The sequence below is a fragment of the Dendronephthya gigantea genome, unplaced genomic scaffold (genome assembly GCF_004324835.1).
Source record: "Dendronephthya gigantea isolate DGI-Jeju-01 unplaced genomic scaffold, DenGig_1.0 000065F, whole genome shotgun sequence".
Classification (NCBI taxonomy): domain Eukaryota; kingdom Metazoa; phylum Cnidaria; class Anthozoa; order Malacalcyonacea; family Nephtheidae; genus Dendronephthya; species Dendronephthya gigantea.
This window is the reverse complement of record NW_021163075.1, coordinates 1,019,129-1,039,706: the sequence shown is the minus strand read 5'-3', so window position 1 is coordinate 1,039,706 and position 20,578 is coordinate 1,019,129. Positions and strand designations below refer to the sequence as shown.

Below are 20,578 nucleotides of genomic sequence, written 5' to 3'. Positions count from 1 at the left end.
TATATTTTTTTCATTTATCCAGCTACTCGCTGTCCTAATGGGTGCTCCTACAACGGAGATTGTGTTGGAGCAACTTGCTTTTGCTACCGCGGATGGACAGGGAGAGACTGTTCTGAATTTCAGTGCAATAACGTGAATAACTGTTCGGGAAATGGTCGCTGTATTGGTCCAAACGTTTGCAAATGTTTAGCGGGATACCTGGTAAATGCACATTATATGTTTTTTCTGTATCAAACGCTCAGCGTATATCCCATGAATATGGGGAATGATAATTATCGTGACAGAGATTTTTTTATCTTTGTAGGGTCGAGGCTGTACCTACTCTGACTGTGGAAAGTATCGAAAATGTATTGATTGTTACCATGACGGTAACTGTGGTTGGTGCGACAGCTCGCAGCAATGCATAGCGGGTACATCTTTAGGCCCACATTCATCAAAATGTCCAGACTGGTTTTACCACAACTGCATCACGGTTGGGAATGTTAGCACATGTTCGCAAGAAATTATGGTAATTCAAATAATTTTTGAATAATTCAAATAATTCAAATAATTATGAAATTGTGCAAAACGACTGCGAGTATCTGGTATTCCATGTTGCACAATTGAATTTAGAAAAAAATTGTTGCTACAAATTTATTGAATTCACTGCGTACAACAAAGGGAGTTTCCTTTTTACATTTTTAGACAAAGACAGTCAGAATGTCTGAATTTTTACTACTTCATGTAACGTGGTAAATAATGTACCTTTTTGCCAGAAGTAGGCAAAATTGATAAATTCTGGTGGGATTACTGAAAATATAAACAAACTTGCTGATTCGTCTAAAATGAAATTCCCCTTGTTAGTGCGTTGTACATAAATCTTTTTCCCTGGCCCTGTTAAACGTTTATCATTATATTAGTTATATCAGTTTTGAGCGAATCATAACACGTTTAAATTACAGCGCGTGGACTGTGTAATGAGGCAGTGTAACCGATCTGAAGAGACAACAACACTGGAATCCTGTCAAAAATGTCACGATTTTGAGAAGTGCTTCAAGAACGTGGTATATAACATCTCTTTTTTTTTCTTATTTATATTAAAGCGCGCGAAACACGAGCCAAAGGCCAGTGTATTTGGCAAGCTTTTCTTAACTCAAGCAACACTTCCAAGTGTTTGGATCAGCCATCCAAACACAAGAAATCATTAATTGTTTTATAAAATAACAACAACAAGGTATAGTGCTCGAAGTTTGATTTCCATAAGGAGTTCCATAAATTCTGTTCAAGAAATAAGCCTGATTCAAACTCGGGCTTTGGCCAATCAAAACACGTGTACATGTTATTTTATAAGTATGTTACTGTTGTTTTCATGAAATTGTTGTTAATATTATCTGTAGAAGGAAGGGGAGTGTCGATCATGGAATGACACTCGTTGTCCTGACGGAAGAGTGTATCCAGATTATGCGGATCCGAAACGGGTTGAAAACATTATTTACAAGAAAAATGTGAAGATTGTTGATCCAGAAATAACAAAGATATACAATTGCCCCATTCAACTTCCCGGAGAAGATGATTCCTCCACCGTTTTGGTTGCACCCACAAAGCTTGGTCTCAAAGTTGGAGACGTGCTTTTAAGTGCGCAGGCAGGAGGTCTGATGCACAAAATTAGCGATACATCAGAAAAAGGTAAGCATTCAAAATCTGTAGTTATTTTGAACCATCGTGGGATTTGCAATTTTTTTACTAAAGTGCAACGGTAAAGGCCGGTCTACGCGATGCGATTAGCCGCATACGATTCGTATGCTGGCGTATGTATTCAAAAAAATGCGTGTAAAAATGTCACATTTTAAATTTCGTTATAAACTGATGAACAGACAGAGTGACGTTACCAATCTTTTTCATACGTATGACGTACGTCAGGATAAGAATCATATACGACTAATCGCATCGTGTAGATCGGCCTTTAGAGCAACAAGGGACGATTCAGTGATATAGCTACCACTTCGTCCTTTGATAGAGGAAGTCGTGTTGCCTATATATAGTTCATTATAATAATATTATTATAGTTGGAACGAAACGTTCAGTCGACGTTTAAAGGAGGTTCGTTAAATTAGTTTTTAAATTGTTAAAGTGGATAACTATAATTATTTAATGGCAAGCGCCACTTCCGGTGAAAGGGAGCTCAGTGATTGGCTGAGAAGAATTTTGAGCGGTCCATTATATGAGCGCTTTGCCGTAATGGACCGGCGTTATCGGCGATCTATTACGAGATGAAAAACAGAGAAATTCTGAATGAAAAAGGCACAAATAAATGCTCAAGAGAAATATATTGCTATTGAAATGAATAAGACGTCTCCAGACAGTTTAGGTAAAGTAAATAATTTTTTTTTGTTTTTGTCAAATACCATTTGCCATATAATAAACTTTTTTTAACCTCCCTTGCTCGGTCTTTACCGAGAAATATCGGAAAATCGATCTATAAAATGGAATCATCAATAAAGCTAGGATTGAACCTTTTGAAAGTTCACAGTTTCCAAATATACAGCCTTGTATACGTTCGCAAATAGCGAGTCTCTAAGTCGCACCCAATATACGTATAAATTGTATATTAAAATTCGTAATATATCAAATAGGGAATTTCACGTTCCTACTTGGCAGACCGGCAGGAATAAAAGAAGTGATTAGCTACGCAGATTTTGGTCAAGTGGGAAAAGCAGTTCAGATTATTGACGAAACAACTTTAGATACAGAACCAAACTCAGATTATGTCAGTGGCGTGATAAATGGATCAATAAAATTGAATGAATCTAAAGTTCACGTGCTATCAGAAGGTGAGAATATGAAGCTTAACTGAATGTAAACAGATTTTTTGTGAATAATTTCACAGTTCATAGAATTTTGTATATGGAGTTTTAGACGTGAGAATTTAATTTAGCCTAACTTTTTTTTTAAAGGAACTCCATTCTACAAATGCCTAGGATACATTTACAAAATTGGCGAAAATGTTGAAAAAACGTATTATATCGTGATGAACAAGACCAAAGTGCAAAACATAAGTCAGGGAGATGTGTTTGTTTCCAAGGAGAGACCTGAATTTATCGAGCGTGTTCTGGAAAAAAACATAAACGAGAACATGATATTCTTGGAAACTGAAATTGAAAGGTGTACAGAAGACTTTAATCTCACGAATAGGTATATACGGATTGTTTTTGAGTTCAACGTGTCATTAACCTACACAAGTTTTTAACGCGATGTATAATAAGAGATCAAAGAAGTGATCTCTTGATTTATATCTGCAGAAAAAAATGCACCCGTACATGAGTGCGTAATTTTTCTGGAAAACTAACTTAGTTCTGGAGCCGTTTGTATAAACCTACAAGTCTTTTGCGCAGTTAAATCATCCCTAACTGAAAAATACGTTATTCTTATTCTGACCACTTATGTCACTAACGTAATGTCATGTGACGTAATTCGTCAAAATTTCTCGTAATTCGCATGTTGTATTCGTTGTAATTTTTGCGAAATCTTAAATCCGACATACGAAGAAACATTTTTGTCTCCAGATTTATCAAAGGAAGAACGTCAATTGAAGGAGAGGTATACTGTTCTGGAGGCGATAATAACAATGGCGTGGTTGTTGGTCAGTTGGACGGTTCTGGCAACGAAAAAATTGAAGTCGGCCATCTCATTGTCGGAAGGGAAGGTTATCCAGTGTTGGCAAAGGTTTGTGAAATAATATTTAGAAAGCATAAATTAATTTTAAATTATCCAATCGGAAAAAGTATTTGTACCACATGACCGGAGCGCATTCCAGTCCCGTATCTCCGTCCGAGCTGGAGGTATGATATTAAAGTTTATTTAAAGGTTGAACGTCTATTGTTCTATACGCAATATTGGAGAGATATTTTTATATATTTTTTATGAAACGTTCGTCGTTAGACGGCAATTCTAAATGGTTTTGATATTTTAATTAGGTTATCGGCTCGAGAACCAGCGGGGACTATATGTTAGTAGAAGTTATTACCGTAAAATGGATATCGGACGGGATAGCTGCTGTAGGTCATATTGATGTTGATCAGATACATAAGAAACATCGGAGAGATAGGCGAGCGACTGCAGAATATGATTTTCATAATTCTTTTGGTGGGAGCAGATTTTCTCTGTATGTGAGTATCCTGACACAACTTTTCTACACATCTATTGAGTACCAGGCAGAACAATCTCAAATTATACTGCAAATTATCAGCTGGTTGTTATCTATTTAATCAAATCCCTGTTGAAAACAATCCATAGACAGGACAGCCAATTTTAAAAGACAAAGCCTTTTACGCAAACACTAAACTTTTGGCAAAAATTTAGCCCGCATGTTGACCATTCAGAGATTATAAAAATATGGTGAAATTTAACCTCTGCTAGCTGTTAATTGAAGTTTATCAAAGTTAGTAATTATAAATTGTTTTAAATTCAGAATGGAGCCATGGGGGAAATTGAAATAGAGCCATTAATCACTTTGAACGCCGCTGTTGCCGTGTCACTTACCGTAAACGAGGAAGACGATGACATTTATATTAGTGGAAAGCTGTCTGGTTTTATAGCAATCAATATTAAATTGATATATTCCTTTATACATAGGTAGGTGAAAATAATCCCCGAGCCGGTGATATTAATTAAAATCTCCAGATTACCATAGTTCCTTCCCTCAAGGAATTTATTCCTCAAAGCCCTGTTAATGCATGAGGTGGGATTTGAGAAGAATAGTGTATTTCAAGTCATGTGTATGAGGTTGGGCTTGAGGCATTGAACGAAATCCATGTTTAGGAATTGTGATAAATCTGTTAGAAGTAAATTTTATAACGAAAAGACACGAAAAATAGACCGATTCAGCATATGAGGCTGAATGTCTTTTTAACGCGAGCTGTGGTCGTAGGAGTTTTTCCGCTTGTTGAAGCAATGCACATATGGCACAGGGAACCGAAACGCCAAGTACTTTTTCAAAGAAAATTGAGATCATTGATTGTACCTTAGCCCATCTTCTTTTACACACACAGGATCACATATTTTACTGATATATTTGTGCGGCTTGTTTAAAGCAGGTAGACGAGTTTGATATACGACCAAAGGCTAGACTTGCCTGCACCTCCAAAAAAGAATAATTTTAGACAAACCCTGACCCTTATCGTAAGAAACCTGACAAGCTATGTGGTAATTATACGAATATCTTTTTCAATAGTTGGTCTGTCGATAAGCTAAGCATAGTGAAGCCAAAGACGATTCCGTTTTCTATTGCTTTGCTGCCCTGCGAAATAGTCTTCAGGCTTGACGGAGGAGTTGGGGTCAAGATAAAAGGAGCGCTGGGTACTCAGGTTAGAAAATAATGCCGGAGTATAATAATAAACGCTTGTTAATAAACTTGCTCCCAGATGATCTTCCGCTTATATTTCAGCCAAATAGCACTTAGAAGGATTCTCGACATAGAAATCTATTCGGTGGTATATTTAATCGATTATGAATTTTGTTATTCTTTATGAATGTAGTCGAAATTTTGTGCTTATGCATGACAAATGTTTAAAAAGATGTTCAAGTTTTAAGCTACCAATTATTAAAGAGGAACGCTAATTCAAGATTACTGATGTTTAAATAAAGTAATAGACCGATCGAAAACCACTGTTTGATGGGTAGTGCTATCCATTCCAGGTGGAATAAATCATTAAAATACAAGATTTTACGCGTCTCTAGTTAAGCGGTGTTGATGTTCTCTTTTGTGAACGGCGCATGTACTATTCAAATTATCAAAAGCTAATAGATTTTTTAAAATACCTTTTCATTTCACTCGGAAACCTTTTGCAAGTGAGCTAGGTTTACTTTGAAGATTTTACCTCACGAGGATTTTACTTAACGAGGTGGGCGAACTGTCTTTGAAGTCGTGGCTCACCTCAGGGTTGTAAGCAAAGTATACCTAAAGCCTTACAGACGAGCAAGTTTTCTATGACTAGTTTTGTCAAATTACATATTTTGCTCGTCTGTATGAGTCAACAAAGAAAACTTGTCACATAATGTGAGCACTTGTATGCGGTAGTTGTTGCTGTACGATTACATCGCTGGCTGCAAACTAAATTGTCAAAGTAAACTTGTTGGCACGTTCACACGAGGAAATAAAACTTGTCAAAGAAAAACTTGGTCACAGAAATTTTGTTCTACATAAAGAATTTTTGTTGTCATAGAAAACTTGCTCGTTTGTAAGAGGCTCAAGGCTGAACTGCATGAACCCGCGAGACAATTTTTGTACATGCATCGTTTTAAATGCTTGCTTCATTCTATTTTAAAATTCTCTTTTTGTAGGGTGGTTTGCAAAAGCTATCGCAGACATTTTTCATAAAACCAGGATTTTTTGTAGAAGGCAAATGTTCGATATCCTACGACGGTTGTTCACTAGATTATGATGTGAGTAAATCTTTAAATGAATATTGCTATATACATATTTAAGAGAATTATTAGCGTTTGATTGTAACGAAATTTTACGCCTGATTTTCTTTTCCTGCATGAATCGTCTTCGGTGTAGTAAATCCGTTTCGATCGTCTTCTCACAATTGAGAAGAAAATTGAGCGAATTTTTACGGTCGATCGAAGAGTTCAATCGTCAGGAAAACTGCCCTTAGATTATTTCGTTTAAAACGTCAATGATTCAATGTTTTTCTGCGCATGCGCAAATGATTTTTTAAGATGTAACGGTAGAAAAACTATGTTGCGAGTTGCAGGAAAAATTTTCCGGTATATATATATATATACATATATATATATATATATATATATATATATATATATATATATATATATTATAATATATATATATATATATATATATATATATATATAAGACAAAAACTCTAATAGCACACCTGCTTGAATTTTTAAGGGTAGTACTGTTTTGTCTGATAAATCCGACACACAGCGTTCTACTGGTTCCTCGATAGAAATGTACGCTCAAATGGTTCCTAGGGTCGAGCTAAGAGTCTCCGCCATTCCAAAGTTTCTACGAAATACGTATGAGAAAGTAAAGAGTTTTTTTTGTGAGTATAAGGTGGAATTCATAAAATATTTATGTCTGTCGTGTTAAGATTTTCTGTAACTATACGTATCGATAGACTTGCCGACAGTACATCATTAAACACTCTAAATTTATTTTTATGTGGCCGCAGATAAGCTTTTCAACACGCGTCCCAGTTACGATTCCAACAAAAGTAAACTATCTCTTGCACTCGGTGTGTCCTGGCCATTTAAAAGAACAATTACCGAGGAACCTGGGAGTTCAATTTGTCGCGAAGGAAAATCCAGCATCACAAGTAGCTTCACCTTTTCTAACATAGCAGCGGACGTTTCTGCAAACGTTTTTTCCTCTTCGTACTCTTTGGGTCCGATTTCCTTCGCATTTTCGAGGCCAAGGAAAAATTGGTTTGTAAATCAATTTGAATGCTATCACAATCAACTTATTCACCGATAGCGACGCCATGTTGAATTTTAAGTTTAACGCAAAGCATTGCGGGTGATTCAGGATAATTGAGGGGCTGTGCATCAGATATATTAGCGAAATACTTGCTCTTATTTTTGTTAAAAGAATAATGAGAGAATGTGATATGTGTAATGTGATATGCACGGAAAAATTCGCATGAAAGGTTTCGACTGAAGTAGGATTTCTAGTATTCTCTTTACTCATGAAATATACAGGTTAATACTTCTTCATTGCCCTGGAGAAACTGTTTATCAAAGAATTTTGAAAGAAATTTCGTCAATGGTTCTTTGTGTCTTTTTAACCGCTTTGAAGATGCGAAATTTACTCTGAATAACCCATAATGCATCTCCATTCAAAATAGCTGTCGTTATAAGAACAGTAGAACTTTCTATAGTGATCGTTTTTTCAAACTATTCGTGAAAATTCTTTGTTTCTAGTGGCGACATCAAAAAGTATTTCCCCTTCTGAAATTAGCTAACTATAGTTCTTAACTTTATTTATTCATTTATTACCATGCATACTGATACGTATGGGTGATGTGTAAATATATATATTTTCTGGCTTGGCATACTAAATTTATGTTTAGGAAAACATTTTTCGGAGACTATATAAATATGTTATTTTAATAAGTCGGACCAGTTGTTCTACACATAGAACTCTGACATACTCTCAGCTGTTAGCTTTATTTCAATAAACAATAGATTTAACACATACTTCTTTTACTTTATAGCATTTGTTTACCGTGCGATAAGGTAATGTAAATTCATGATTCATTCAGGTAATGTAAACTTCAGCTTATTCACATGCAATCTCTTTGTTAAATGATGTTATTTTATACGCACTATAGTATGAGCTGGTCAGATGCTGTAACCAGGTTAACACAAATATTCATTTTCAACCAAAAATTTCTTTGTCTTTATTGCTCATGGTCAGATCAGGAGAATCCTTCTTTATTGCGAGATATCTTTAAACCGATAACCGGATAATGCGTGCATGACGTGCAGAGCTATTTTGCAAGCAACTCAGCGCTTAAGTCCTTAACTTACAGCATGCAGTATTAAATAGTTATATACGGAGGTTTTAGATTGTTTTTGGGAATCGCATGTTTGATTGCGCTTACTAGACACGCACGTTCTAGTGCTACATTACGGTACTCAAATAAGAACAGCAGATTAAACAACAATTGGTTAAAATTTTCTTCTTCAAGAAGGCAGTATATATGAAATACGAAAATGCCGTGTTTTTATATAGAGTAATTGTAAATGTATGTCCACGACTCATACCACAGCAAACCCTGGTGGCTCAGATGGAGGTAACAGCGGTAGTGGTACAGGTGGAAATTCTGGTACAGGTGGAAATTCCGGTACAGGTGGAAATTCCGGTACAGGCGGAAATTCCGGTGAAGGCGGAAGCTCGGGTACTAACTCCACCGGCAGGTTCGTGACATCAAATGAATCATTAATTGCTGAATTACAATAGACCTTTTCGATAATTACGTCACAACGTTATCATTTAAATTTAGAACCATGCACCTTAAATAAGATGGCTTTTAAGTTTACTCTCACGTACGAAGTTACAAAACATCCTTCTTCAACACACGCATAAAAAAGAACTTTTTATTTTGACCAATAAATGCGGAAATAAGCCATAACACGAGAACGAGGCTCAGGGGGTAAAACCAATAGGCTCGTTCTTGCGTTATGGCTTATATCCATACTTTTTTGTCAAAATGAAAAATCCTTTTTCATGTGTTCAATGAAGAAGGATGTTTTGCATCTTTACACATAGCTTGTAAGAGTAAAATTTGAAGTCCATCTCATTTAAGGTGCATGGTTCTAAATTTAAAACACAGATTTTTAGACTTTCAGACCGTCGTAGATTTCTGTCTTAAAAATTTCAATTGTCGCACGTAAAACGTTTTCTACAACTGTCATATAACAATTATAAGGGCTGCTTTCCAATGTCGCGTTTTTCATACGCACGTAAAAGTCTAAATCCTTATACATGTGATATTTGAAAAAGCTAGAAGAATAAAACGTTGTTTTCCACATGACATGTTAAATGACATGCTCAAGGCCGTTTTTTACACTTCACGTCTCTTAAAAAGTTGAATTACATTTCAAGTTACAAGAGAATTTGCCCCGTGTACAGGGACTTAAAATTAAACAGCCCACCAGTTTTTGCTATATTCAATATAATATTTATAATATAACATTTATAGTATGTTGATTCGTTGAGAACCATGTTTCTATTTAACAATTAGACAACGAGTCCGAGTTGTCTATGAGCGAATAGTCAACGAAGGCGAAGCCTGAGTTGACTATTCGCTCATAGACAACGAAGGCGAGTTGTCTAATTGTTTTAGTATACACCCTGTACCTAGGTATATTAATTTCGAGAAAATAATCGATACACCGCAATTACACCGAAAAATAATTCAATTTTATACGGTCGCGCGAGCGAAATTTTTCCCAAGCATGCACCATCACGAATAGACAATGGTTGAGTAGCCAATCAGAATGTAGGATTTGTAATAGACGATAGTCGGGTGTATACTAAAACTGTATAGAAACACGGGGATTTTCCCGCCGAACTTGGCAAGCGAAGCGATGTAATGAGAATTTGTAATTGAATCGAATTACAATATTTGCACAAAATGTTTTTATTGAGTTATATTATAAAAGAAATAGAAAACATTTTTTGCTGTGTTTCTATACATTTATAGAAACACTTGTGGGAGTTTGGAATTATTTCTCGTTCTCCCAAACTCCCACGCGTGTTTCTATAACTGTATAGAAACACGGAAAATGTTTTCTACTTCTTAAATATATCTCGCTAAAAGCACGCTCGCGCCAGTTCTATTCCCATTTCTAGAGCATGTGAAGATAAAAAGTCTCAACTTTTACTTGTCATAGCATTTCAAGAGATCCACCAAAGCCGGACACACACGGAAATCCTCCAATATGTGTTTTGGGGAGGAAAGGAAATAATTGCTCCCAACCAGATATCCCAGGCTGTTCAGGTATTAAGAAAGTCTTTTCTTCAATGCTTGTGAGGACCGCGTGGCTATATTTACAAAGCATTTTACAGATTGTTTTTAACTTTATAAGTTTTCAGGACATTTCCGAACATTTCAAGATATCTCCGCCATATCAGATATGCATAGATCCATTTATGTATATGCATATTTAATATACTATCTTCGTGCATTGGCCTAAATCTACCCATGCGATTGGTCAAAATCGCTCACGTGGTTTCTTGTCGCCTGGCGACAGATCATGGAATCATAATTTATTCGTAATAACCAATGAAAATCGTGGTTTATTCAAAAATGAAAGCCTGCAGCGAAGCTTAAATCTTCAATGCAGCAATCAATGAACTCGGATTGTACATTAAAAGTGTTAGGCCCTGTTCATATGAGCCGGGCTGGCCCGCTTTGCCGGGCTGGTTTATTTTCTTACTCACATGAGGCGGGCTAGCCGGGTAGCGTTACATAATTTGTTGATGCTACACAAATCGAAAAATGTTGCTTGCATCGATTACAGCGGTTTTGGGCAGATATATTTCGTTAATTTTTGAAATGTATTGTGTTCTTTTGGTTTGCAAATACGTATAAAATGGCGAAATGATGCTATGAAGGTATATTTGTAGAGAAAGCGATCAACGATTTTCAGCCCGGTTTACGGGCTAGCCCGCATATAGTGCGTTCATATGAGCCCGTTTTGCCGAGATCTCGCCTCGCTCAAGCGAGATCTCGCCAAAGCGGGCTGGCCCGCTCTCCATGTGAATCAAATTTCAAAAACATATAGAAATAACCTCAGGAAGCGGGATCTCGCCTCTAGCGAGTCAGCCCGGCAAAGCGGGCCAACCCGGCTCATATGAACAGGGCCTTAGAAGCTTTATGTTCGTATTTTGTTCACAAATGAACCCACTTGCTGACCATACAATGAACTCGAAATTTCAATATTGCTCGAAATTTCGATACGGCCTCGTGCAATATTGAAATTTCTCTTTCATTGTATGGCGTGCGTTTATTTGTTAACAAAACACTTACAACAGTCTCTAACCCCTTAAATAAACATAGATTACACTTTATATTAAAAACAGTTACGCTCAGTCCATCTATGGCCTTTCAATTTTCCATTCTAAAATATATAAGAGGCTTTTCATTGATCGCTGTTCGCGCGTGAACTTTTGTTTGTTTGTTCATCTAAGGACATTGTAAGAGAAATATAGAAGCATTCAAACAAGTGAGATAAGCCGATTGATAGTCCTTCATATTACGTTCAACCTCATTCAATAATTGTTAAATCTTTTATTTTTTATTGTTTTAACAAAAAAGATCTGTTATGGCACTGGATCATTATATTGAAAGATATTTTATCTTTGGTAGAATGCAAGAATGGTATCCCTGAGTGTACGCCCTTGGGATCTCGTTGTTCTTGCTTCCCAGGTTGGGTAGGAAAGTGTTGTGAAGAAAGAGATCGTTCAAACAACGGAGGAGATCCGCACCTTCAAACTCTTGACGGTAAAGCGTAGATTTTAGTATAAAATTTGTGGGCTTTTAAGAAAAACATTAGAAAGGGCACTGTCCCAGAAAATGGAGTCAAGGGGCTGTTCATATGAGCCCAGTTATCTGAGATTTAACGAAGCGTAAAATGACTAGTACAATAATAGCACATTGTTGTTTGGTTTCATAGGTCTAATACCTCAAAATTATCTCACGCTTTGTTAGCTAAATCTCGGGCAACGGGGCTCATGGAACAACAGCCCCTAAATTCCATATTGAATGCCATAATTGATATGCAATTAAATTATTTACAAACTTCTATTAAAAAGGAATTGAATTCGATTACTTCGGCATTGGCGAGTACTGGGCATGCAAAAGTGTGGAAAGTGACTTTGGTATACAGTTTCGTTTCTTTGCCTATCAACGTGCATCGTTGATTGGTGGTGTCTCAGTGAAAGCTGGGATGAGTGTGTTGACTGTGATGACTTTGAATTATAGCCGACCTCGGGAGTTGCCTAATATACGGTACGATTATTTTTATCATTTTTTCATATTCGTTATCTCCCAATCAAGATTACATTAAAAAAATAATCATCAAACTAACACTGAAGCATAGTAAACCATAAAAATGGAACAAATGAAACGAGGAAATGATTCATATAAAATAATCCTACAAATGTTCAATTAAAATTGACAAAGGTTTATCAAGTAGAACGCATAAATGATTTAACAAAAAATACAACAACCAGATCAACAGGAAACGCCAAAAACCCAAATAGAACTAGTTACACAAAAAACAAACAAACAAAAAAACAAACAAGCAAACAAACAAACAAACAAACATACAAACGAACTAATACAAAATAAACCAGAAGCAGTCAAACAAAAAACAAATGCATGACGACCAATCAACCAGACTACAATAAAAGACCATTGGAAAACAAATGCACAATGTACCGACTAGGAACAACAAAATTTCAATCATTTTCTTTCAGGATTGATGGGTCTTTAGTTAATATTTCAAGTTACTCGGGACAGACAGTGACGCTCAACAATGGAACTGTCAGTCTAAGTGCTCAAGAAACGTTTAGTTTTGATTCGCAAGAAGCGGCAGTTATACTCATTTCGCTTCAGTTTGAATCAGGTATGCTAGTAATTATGCTGACTGACACATTTGTCTTTCTCTTACTACATAATAGATTGAGAAAAACTTTTATTCCTGTTATTTGCTATTAAACTAAGTAGTGAGCTAAGTCGTGTTTCCGACTAGAGTTTTTTGTTATATATTCGGGCTTTCATTCTTGTTTTAAATGTCAATGCAGTTATCACTGAGAAATGAAAAGTAGGTTTCATTTTTTTGTACTGTCCACGCTTATTCAACGTTCTTTTATGTATAAAGTTTTAGTATATCTGCATGATGAAATATAAGGTTTTGAGCGTATGCAGCATTGTAACTGTACAAATATTGAATGATATATTTTGTTTCAAGGAGTCACGGTGACAATTGACGTGCGTTACAGTGATGTGATGAAAAGACAATATTTGAATGTTCTATACGCACTCGGGGTGGATTTCAAAGGGAAAACAGAAGGTCTTTGTGGATTTATGGATAAAAACACTTCAAATGACTTCACTGGACCAAATGGAGAGCTCTTCTCTGACGCAGTCCAGTTCAGCAACTCATGTAAGGCCAACTTCACAATAATCGCAAATCATCAACAATGCATTAAAGTAGCCTTGTCTGCCAGGCTTTACCAGTTTGACATCGACATCGGTTTTCGCTTTTTTTCCAACTGCTGTTGCAGTGTAAAATGATGTAAACAACGACGATAACAACCGCTGTTTGCGGACATGTGATTTTTTACTTTGCCAAAATTAATAGGGGCAATAGAACGAATAGGAGTGCATAGTAATGTCAAAATTATACGGGTGATTACAAAACAAACGACTGCATATCCGGAGGTTGATTTGTTAACCACGAGTATAATTTGAGAATAAATTGCACGACTTAGTTCTTATGATTCCTTATTAATTGTGTGTCTTCTGTAATCTACAGATACAACTTAGCTGTGAGCAAGGGTAAAATTGTTGCTCAAATCGCACTCCTCTTAGCCAATGACATTGGAGAATTGGCCATTGATTACTGGAGATATAATCAATATGAATATTAAAATAGCTATATGGTTTAATGAAAATAATTTTAAATCAATGATAGATAAAAATTAGGTACATTGCAGTTCAAGTGTTGATTCTTTTGGTGCAAATTTTAGGGGCAATAACAAGTCTCCGTCATAATTCTGGTCTCCGTGGGTCGTGGTCTTGGAATTCAACAAATTTCCACGTTGACGATGTCATGGATTCTTCCTACAACGACCCACACTATAGTCCACTTTACACACTGGATGGTATAAATCAGTTCATCGTCGCGGTAAGACATTTTATTTGCTTAAGGTGTAGACATATGAACTTTCAATAGCACATCAGGCATAATTGCTACATATACCCATACACTGTTTTGGTTTGACCACTTTGACCATGAGTAATTAGTAGTTTTTACTTCTCTGGAAGTCTCAATGTCTGATGGTACGAAAAATGGTTTACCTAGCTGCATGGAAGGCCTGTTTTATCTCGATATCATAGAATTGTGCTCGCTATTGATGTAGCTTACGCGCAACAACGCGTTGAAGCTAGTTTAACTGTTTTATTTACCGATTCGAAGGTCATTACTGGAAGATAGGCGTTTGAATGTCCCCCAAACCGAGTGTACTTTGAATATGAATAGTGCCATGCTTGCTTTTCTTTTTCTTTTAGAAAGCGGTTGAGACTTGCTCCAATCGTGGCCTTGCAAACGGTTTGTTGAAGAGCTGCATCTACGACGTGGCTGTGACTAATGACACATCCCTTGCAGACCAAGAGGAAATGAAGCCAGGTACTATCTAAGACATTCCAGTATACCATCATCAATTTATTAGTACTAAGCCTCTTAGAATTTATATTACAATTCATTATTCGCCTCTTATAATTTACCAATTAGATAGAATTAGAATTTTTTAGAAAGATTTTCTTCACCTTTGATGGTTATGTATAAACAAATAGACAAGAAAGAATTCTGTTAATACTCAGACTTGTAAAAATAAGAACCTGAACATTTAGCAATCATTGTTCATCGACTGCATGATTATACACAATTCGACAATGGCTTATCTTGAAAACAGGAAGACAAAAACAAAAGCAAGAAAGTGGGCATTTTTATTTACCTTTAGACTGCCCCAATCAGTGTTCTGGCAAGGGAAGATGCCTTAACTCTACCTGTCTTTGTATGGCAGGATGGTCTGGGAAAAGTTGCGAGATAGGTAATCCATGCAAACGACAATAACTGTTTTAAAACAATTACAAAACTCATTTACCAGCTATTTACTGGATCCAACTAATTTGGTAACTAATTCCAGGGCTTCTAAATTCTAGGTAACTGTTCCAATTGCAATATAACGAATGGAGAATGTGTTAAGGGATTTTGCCATTGTATGGATGGTTGGGAAGGACATAGCTGTGATATGAAAGGTGGGTGCATTTAACGGTCTCATAAACCCGAGTATGTTTACAGGGTGCATCGGCAAACGTAAACAAATATCTCGACAATTTCACGGCGATTTAAATAAACAAAATCTGATGCGAAATCAAGTTGAGCGCACTTAGTTTTTCACCTCAAACTGGAACAGCGACCAAATGGTCTAGCTCAGTACAATAATTAGTTCCCTGATACCATATGTTAATTCCCTTCTGAATAATGTATTTTAGCAACATGTTTTAACGTTGGGAATTGTACAAGTATTAAACACGGAGTTTGCCGGAGAACTGATCTATGTCGCTGTAATGACGGATTCATTGGTAAGATAAACACAGTCATGCATATTTACATCACCAAGGTGGGTTACCTAATCTACACGAGCCCGGTTCATTCATCATAATTCATAATTGGGGACCTGCTTAAAAATTCTTCTACGTACAGGCAACTACTGTGCCTGCAGTACGTTCCCAGGCAGATATAAAGCGAAAAACGTTAAAATAGAGGCGATAAATGTTAATTGGGTGAACGTTTCTATTTTCGTATGGTGCTGGGTTACACTACTCCCTGCTGGAAATTGCCGCCTATCGTGGGCACACCCCTCCCAAAATGAAATTTTAAGGTCATTTTGGCGATGAATATTTAAAATGCACTTTTATCGCTTTGTACGTTTTTCCCACTTAGAAAATATTCAAATAAATTTTACCACAGGGCGGGATTGCAGCATTGTTCCTACCTGTTCCAACGTATCTGATTGTTCTGGCAAAGGTATTTGTGTCGATTATGACGTTTGCAAATGTGACCGTGACTGGACCGGTGAGAACTGCACTTTACCCTCTTGTGCAACTTTGGATTATTGCTCAGGTAATTTCCCCCACTTTTACTTGTGTTATTTGTCTCCAATTTAGCTTGTGTTATCATTTTTCAGTTTTATTTGTGTTTTCTTGTGTTAATTTCACCCTCTGGCTTATCCATTTATTTTAATAATCATGAAATAATTTTCAAGGGGGTGGCCAATGTGTTGATATTGACTTGTGCGTGTGTGATACCGGTTGGACTGGAGAGAGTTGTGCACTTGCTGACTGCGAGGAAAGGAACCATTGTTCTGGTCAAGGTGAATGCGTGGTGTCGAATGTCTGCCGTTGTTATCCGGGGTTTTCCGGTCCCGATTGTGCAGACATAGCATACTGCGAGCATCTAGGAAATTGCAGTGGAAACGGCGCGTGCATGCAAGAGAAGCCTGGCGAAAATATGACATGCAGGTAATTGATATGAAATGGACTGGAATTTATTCTTCAAAATTCCTATCATGGAGATAGTATGGATTCTCGTTGGAAATAGTATGGAATTTATAATGTCAATACTAATTGCTATTTCCATACTCATATTATATGAAATATAAGGTATAGCAAATTTCTATAGTATGGATTTTGAGAACAACTTCCAATGATATCAAACATTGATGATACATATCAATGTTAGCCCAGGCTATGATTTTCAAGAAAGCCGAAGGTATTGGTTGAATGACCCGTTGTATTTGGGTGAAAGATTATAATGGGCATTGCTGTAGGTTTAATATGTTATAGTAGACAGTTTTCACTACATTATAGCCGTTAATTTTTTCGCTCACGTTTCTTATTCTTCTGAAACTGTCTCATTATTAGCTATAGTTTCGTATTATTTTTCCGCGTTTCAGATGTTATAACGGGTACAGTGGACTAGACTGTAGTATTCCGTTGTGTTCCTTCCTCAATAACTGTTCTGATCATGGCGAATGTGTCGAGGCTAACCTATGCGAGTGTGACATAGGATATGGTGGAACTGACTGTTCTCTTCCTTCCTGCGAAGCCGTCAATTACTGTTCAGGTAAAATAAGTGAAAAAAATCTGTCCTTGGGATGATAGGGCAATGGTAACAGTAATTATGAATTGGCGTCCAATGCTTAAAAGTCACCAACAGTCATCATTTTATATACTGGATTCAGTTTTTGCGCAATGTCTAACAAATTACACAATATCACCTGATCGAAGTTTAGGGTTCTATTCCGTGATAATATTTTGCTGGGTATTTTAGGTTAAACAGAATTCTATACAACGTTGACTTTTCTTTCGAAATAATATAAAGCTTCTTTTCTTGTTTCACAAATTTCTCTAGAATTACTAGCATGGCAGGCAGAGGACCAAAATGAACAAAAACGTTCGGTCCTTTAAGGCCATGTTACACGGTGCAATTTTTCTTGCAACTTGCAATGCAATTTACTTTTAAGGGATGTAAATTAGTGTGAAATGTAAGTGTAAGAAATGCCATGGATTGTAATAAAGACAAAAGTTCGCTACTTGCCAAATTTACATCTCTCAAAAGAGGGCAATTCCATTTTAAATTGACTTTATATTCTGCTTTAAGGCTATACATTTCTGCGTGTTGGGTACGTTGAAATTACTTGCAGCCTCCTGCCGACATAGTTTTCTCTGTTTTTTTATAAACAACTCTATTATTGTTTGAGAGTGTGAAATATCAGATTGAATTATCAAGATTTAACAAAATTTACGCATTTCCGATGCAGCAAGCAAAATATCATGTTCATATAGTTATGAAGTTTTTTTCTGTTTTATACTATATATTATATATTTTTCGTCGATAATGATAATGTGTCAAGTGTAAATATTATAAACTTAGTTGCCACCTTATCATACTTCATTGTATACACCAAAGCTGCGAGCATATGTATAAAACTGGACATCAACCTCATCCAAATAACTGATAATTATTATTCACAGGACACGGGAATTGTACAGGTTATGATACGTGCGAATGCGATCCTTTGTGGCAAGGGCCAGCGTGCAACCTTGGTGACTGTTCCCAACTAAACCACTGCAATAACCAAGGTATTTGTGTTTCACTGAATACCTGCCTGTGTTACCGCGGTTGGGATGGAATTGCATGTAACTTCACCGCACAAGAAAACCTACACACTCCAACTTTCAATGAAACATTATACAATGTATCTGTGTTGGAAAATAGTCCGGTTGGAACGAAAGTCGTTAAAGTTCACGCGAGCGATGCGGATACCGGCCTGAACGGAGAAATAGTGTACATGCTAGGTGGTTATCTGAACCAAAAACCATTTTTTAAAATCCAGAAACCATTGTTTACAATCAACAGCATGTCTGGTGAAATTTTCACGTCTTCGGTTTTTGACTATGAGAGTTCTGCACCTCGTCTCCTCGAGATAATCATCCTAGTTTCCGATAAAGGTTATCCACCTAAATCTGCTTTGGCTTATCTGCATGTAGCAATCGAGGACACGAACGACAACTGCCCCATTTTCAAGTCACCTTTAAAAAGGTGGTTTCATTTAACAAACAAATCAGGCCCAGGAACCTTTTTGGCTGAGGTATCTGCAGTTGATGCTGATAGTGGTCCCAATGGTCAAGTAAAATACGCCATGTCATCTAAAGGTAATCGTAGCGATGATTTCAACATCGACGAAGTAAATGGCACAGTGACCGTCGCTAGAAAATTAAGTGTTCGTGAATATAACTTGATAATTATCGCAAGTGATATGGGTTTGCCTAAATGTTCAACGAAAATTGAGATTACTGTATATGTATATGACGAAGTGGAAAAAGTGTCTACAACTGCTACAGGTAAAATAAATCTTTCTCTAAATCATCACCCTCGAATAATCGTAAGACCAGCAAATGGTGTTGAAAGAAAACATTACAAGATATAAAATTTATCTATTTCATTTTTTAACGTTGCCTGGTGTACCGGTATATATAGCATGCTGTAACATCACTTACTCTTACTTTTAGGTAAGCCCACCAGCACATTTTCCCACGAAAGTGGTGGAACAGGTACAGTAGCTCATGAAACCGTTACAACAGGAACAACAGCTCATGAAACTAAAAAAACAGGTACGATTACAAGAGCAACGATTACAACCACTAAAAACGTTGCGCCCTCGATAACAACAAGTACGATTACAACCACTAAAAACGACGCGCCCTCGGCATCACCATCACAAAGTTGGTACAAACGGTCAACAACAATTGCAGGCATGTCTGCAGGTTTTGCACTGGTATTTCTTCTTGTCGTTGGAATTGTCTTTATTAAATGTCGTAAGTGGAGAAATATCACTCCGTCAGTCAATAAAACTGTCTATGAAAATTTTGCTGTTCAAGCATATCCGATGCCAAAAAATGCCTGCAGTGGAACAAACGAAAGCAAACGGGCGGAATCTGAGTTATAAAAGCATTGAAAATGCTCCTGTCTTTATCTTTTTTATTTTGTATAAGAATTTAGAGTAAGAATTTAAAAAACGTTTTTAAGAATTTCTTTAACTTATAAAAAGTTAGTTAACTGCAGTTCATATTGATAAACAGTAGAGGGTCCTGAAGGGTCCCGAGGGTCGTTTTTCATAGAATAGCATTCGCTGTACAATAATGATATGATTCAGCATAGATTTGATCTCTTTTATCACAATATATATTTTTTATAAAGACATCAGTCTCTTCCTTGCAAATTTTTAAACTTTCAAATCTTTGCAAACTTTTAGACGAGAAAAGATCTTTAATTGTTATTTTTCTTAGACTAGGTACCTTTCTGTTGTAATAGGTGGTATTTAAAACTGAAAACATGCATCACGAGGTGTTTTTGAGCATATCACCTGCCTACGAATGTGGAGCGACCGTGCAAGGTGTATTAATGTTATCTATATTGCTATTAGCGAATTAAATTTCGACGTAAAATTCGTTCTACTACTAAATGTGCTACTGTTACATGTAGCGGAATTTTGTAATATCATTACAATATTCTTTGCGAATTCTTTGTTATTTTTGGAGAAACAATACATATTTTGTTATATAAAAACGTTAAGAATTCAACCAGTTCATAGGTCGAGATCCATGATCAATAAGAGGACAGACGCACGGAATGACGTCACTGATAATTTTAACGAATTTAATCAGTCATCTCTTGTTTTATTTTGTCAGCGAATAAAATTTTAGCACGTGTC

The 20,578-nt window shown here is 36.4% G+C and overlaps 1 protein-coding gene across 2 annotated transcripts in view; it reads left to right on the top strand.

Annotated features, from left to right (window-relative positions):
• LOC114530693 overlaps window positions 1-19,874 on the top strand; it is a 38,156-nt gene extending 18,282 nt beyond the window's left edge. For both annotated transcript variants that reach the window (XM_028552302.1, XM_028552300.1), the window contains exons 14-43: window positions 23-201; window positions 305-508; window positions 942-1,043; window positions 1,377-1,665; window positions 2,613-2,810; window positions 2,934-3,171; window positions 3,543-3,702; window positions 3,954-4,145; window positions 4,448-4,611; window positions 5,210-5,342; window positions 6,319-6,420; window positions 6,893-7,046; window positions 7,176-7,428; window positions 8,217-8,238; window positions 8,738-8,922; window positions 10,402-10,508; window positions 11,880-12,014; window positions 12,326-12,521; window positions 12,992-13,140; window positions 13,486-13,680; window positions 14,267-14,424; window positions 14,808-14,925; window positions 15,260-15,349; window positions 15,462-15,557; window positions 15,795-15,884; window positions 16,273-16,425; window positions 16,568-16,823; window positions 17,258-17,427; window positions 18,339-19,208; window positions 19,377-19,874. In XM_028552302.1, the coding sequence (XP_028408103.1) occupies window positions 23-201; window positions 305-508; window positions 942-1,043; window positions 1,377-1,665; window positions 2,613-2,810; window positions 2,934-3,171; window positions 3,543-3,702; window positions 3,954-4,145; window positions 4,448-4,611; window positions 5,210-5,342; window positions 6,319-6,420; window positions 6,893-7,046; window positions 7,176-7,428; window positions 8,217-8,238; window positions 8,738-8,922; window positions 10,402-10,508; window positions 11,880-12,014; window positions 12,326-12,521; window positions 12,992-13,140; window positions 13,486-13,680; window positions 14,267-14,424; window positions 14,808-14,925; window positions 15,260-15,349; window positions 15,462-15,557; window positions 15,795-15,884; window positions 16,273-16,425; window positions 16,568-16,823; window positions 17,258-17,427; window positions 18,339-19,208; window positions 19,377-19,813 (5,795 nt within the window). In that variant the 3' untranslated portion in view covers window positions 19,814-19,874. The remainder of the gene's footprint in view (window positions 1-22; window positions 202-304; window positions 509-941; window positions 1,044-1,376; window positions 1,666-2,612; window positions 2,811-2,933; window positions 3,172-3,542; window positions 3,703-3,953; window positions 4,146-4,447; window positions 4,612-5,209; window positions 5,343-6,318; window positions 6,421-6,892; window positions 7,047-7,175; window positions 7,429-8,216; window positions 8,239-8,737; window positions 8,923-10,401; window positions 10,509-11,879; window positions 12,015-12,325; window positions 12,522-12,991; window positions 13,141-13,485; window positions 13,681-14,266; window positions 14,425-14,807; window positions 14,926-15,259; window positions 15,350-15,461; window positions 15,558-15,794; window positions 15,885-16,272; window positions 16,426-16,567; window positions 16,824-17,257; window positions 17,428-18,338; window positions 19,209-19,376) is intronic.
• The last annotated feature ends 704 nt before the right edge of the window (window positions 19,875-20,578 follow it).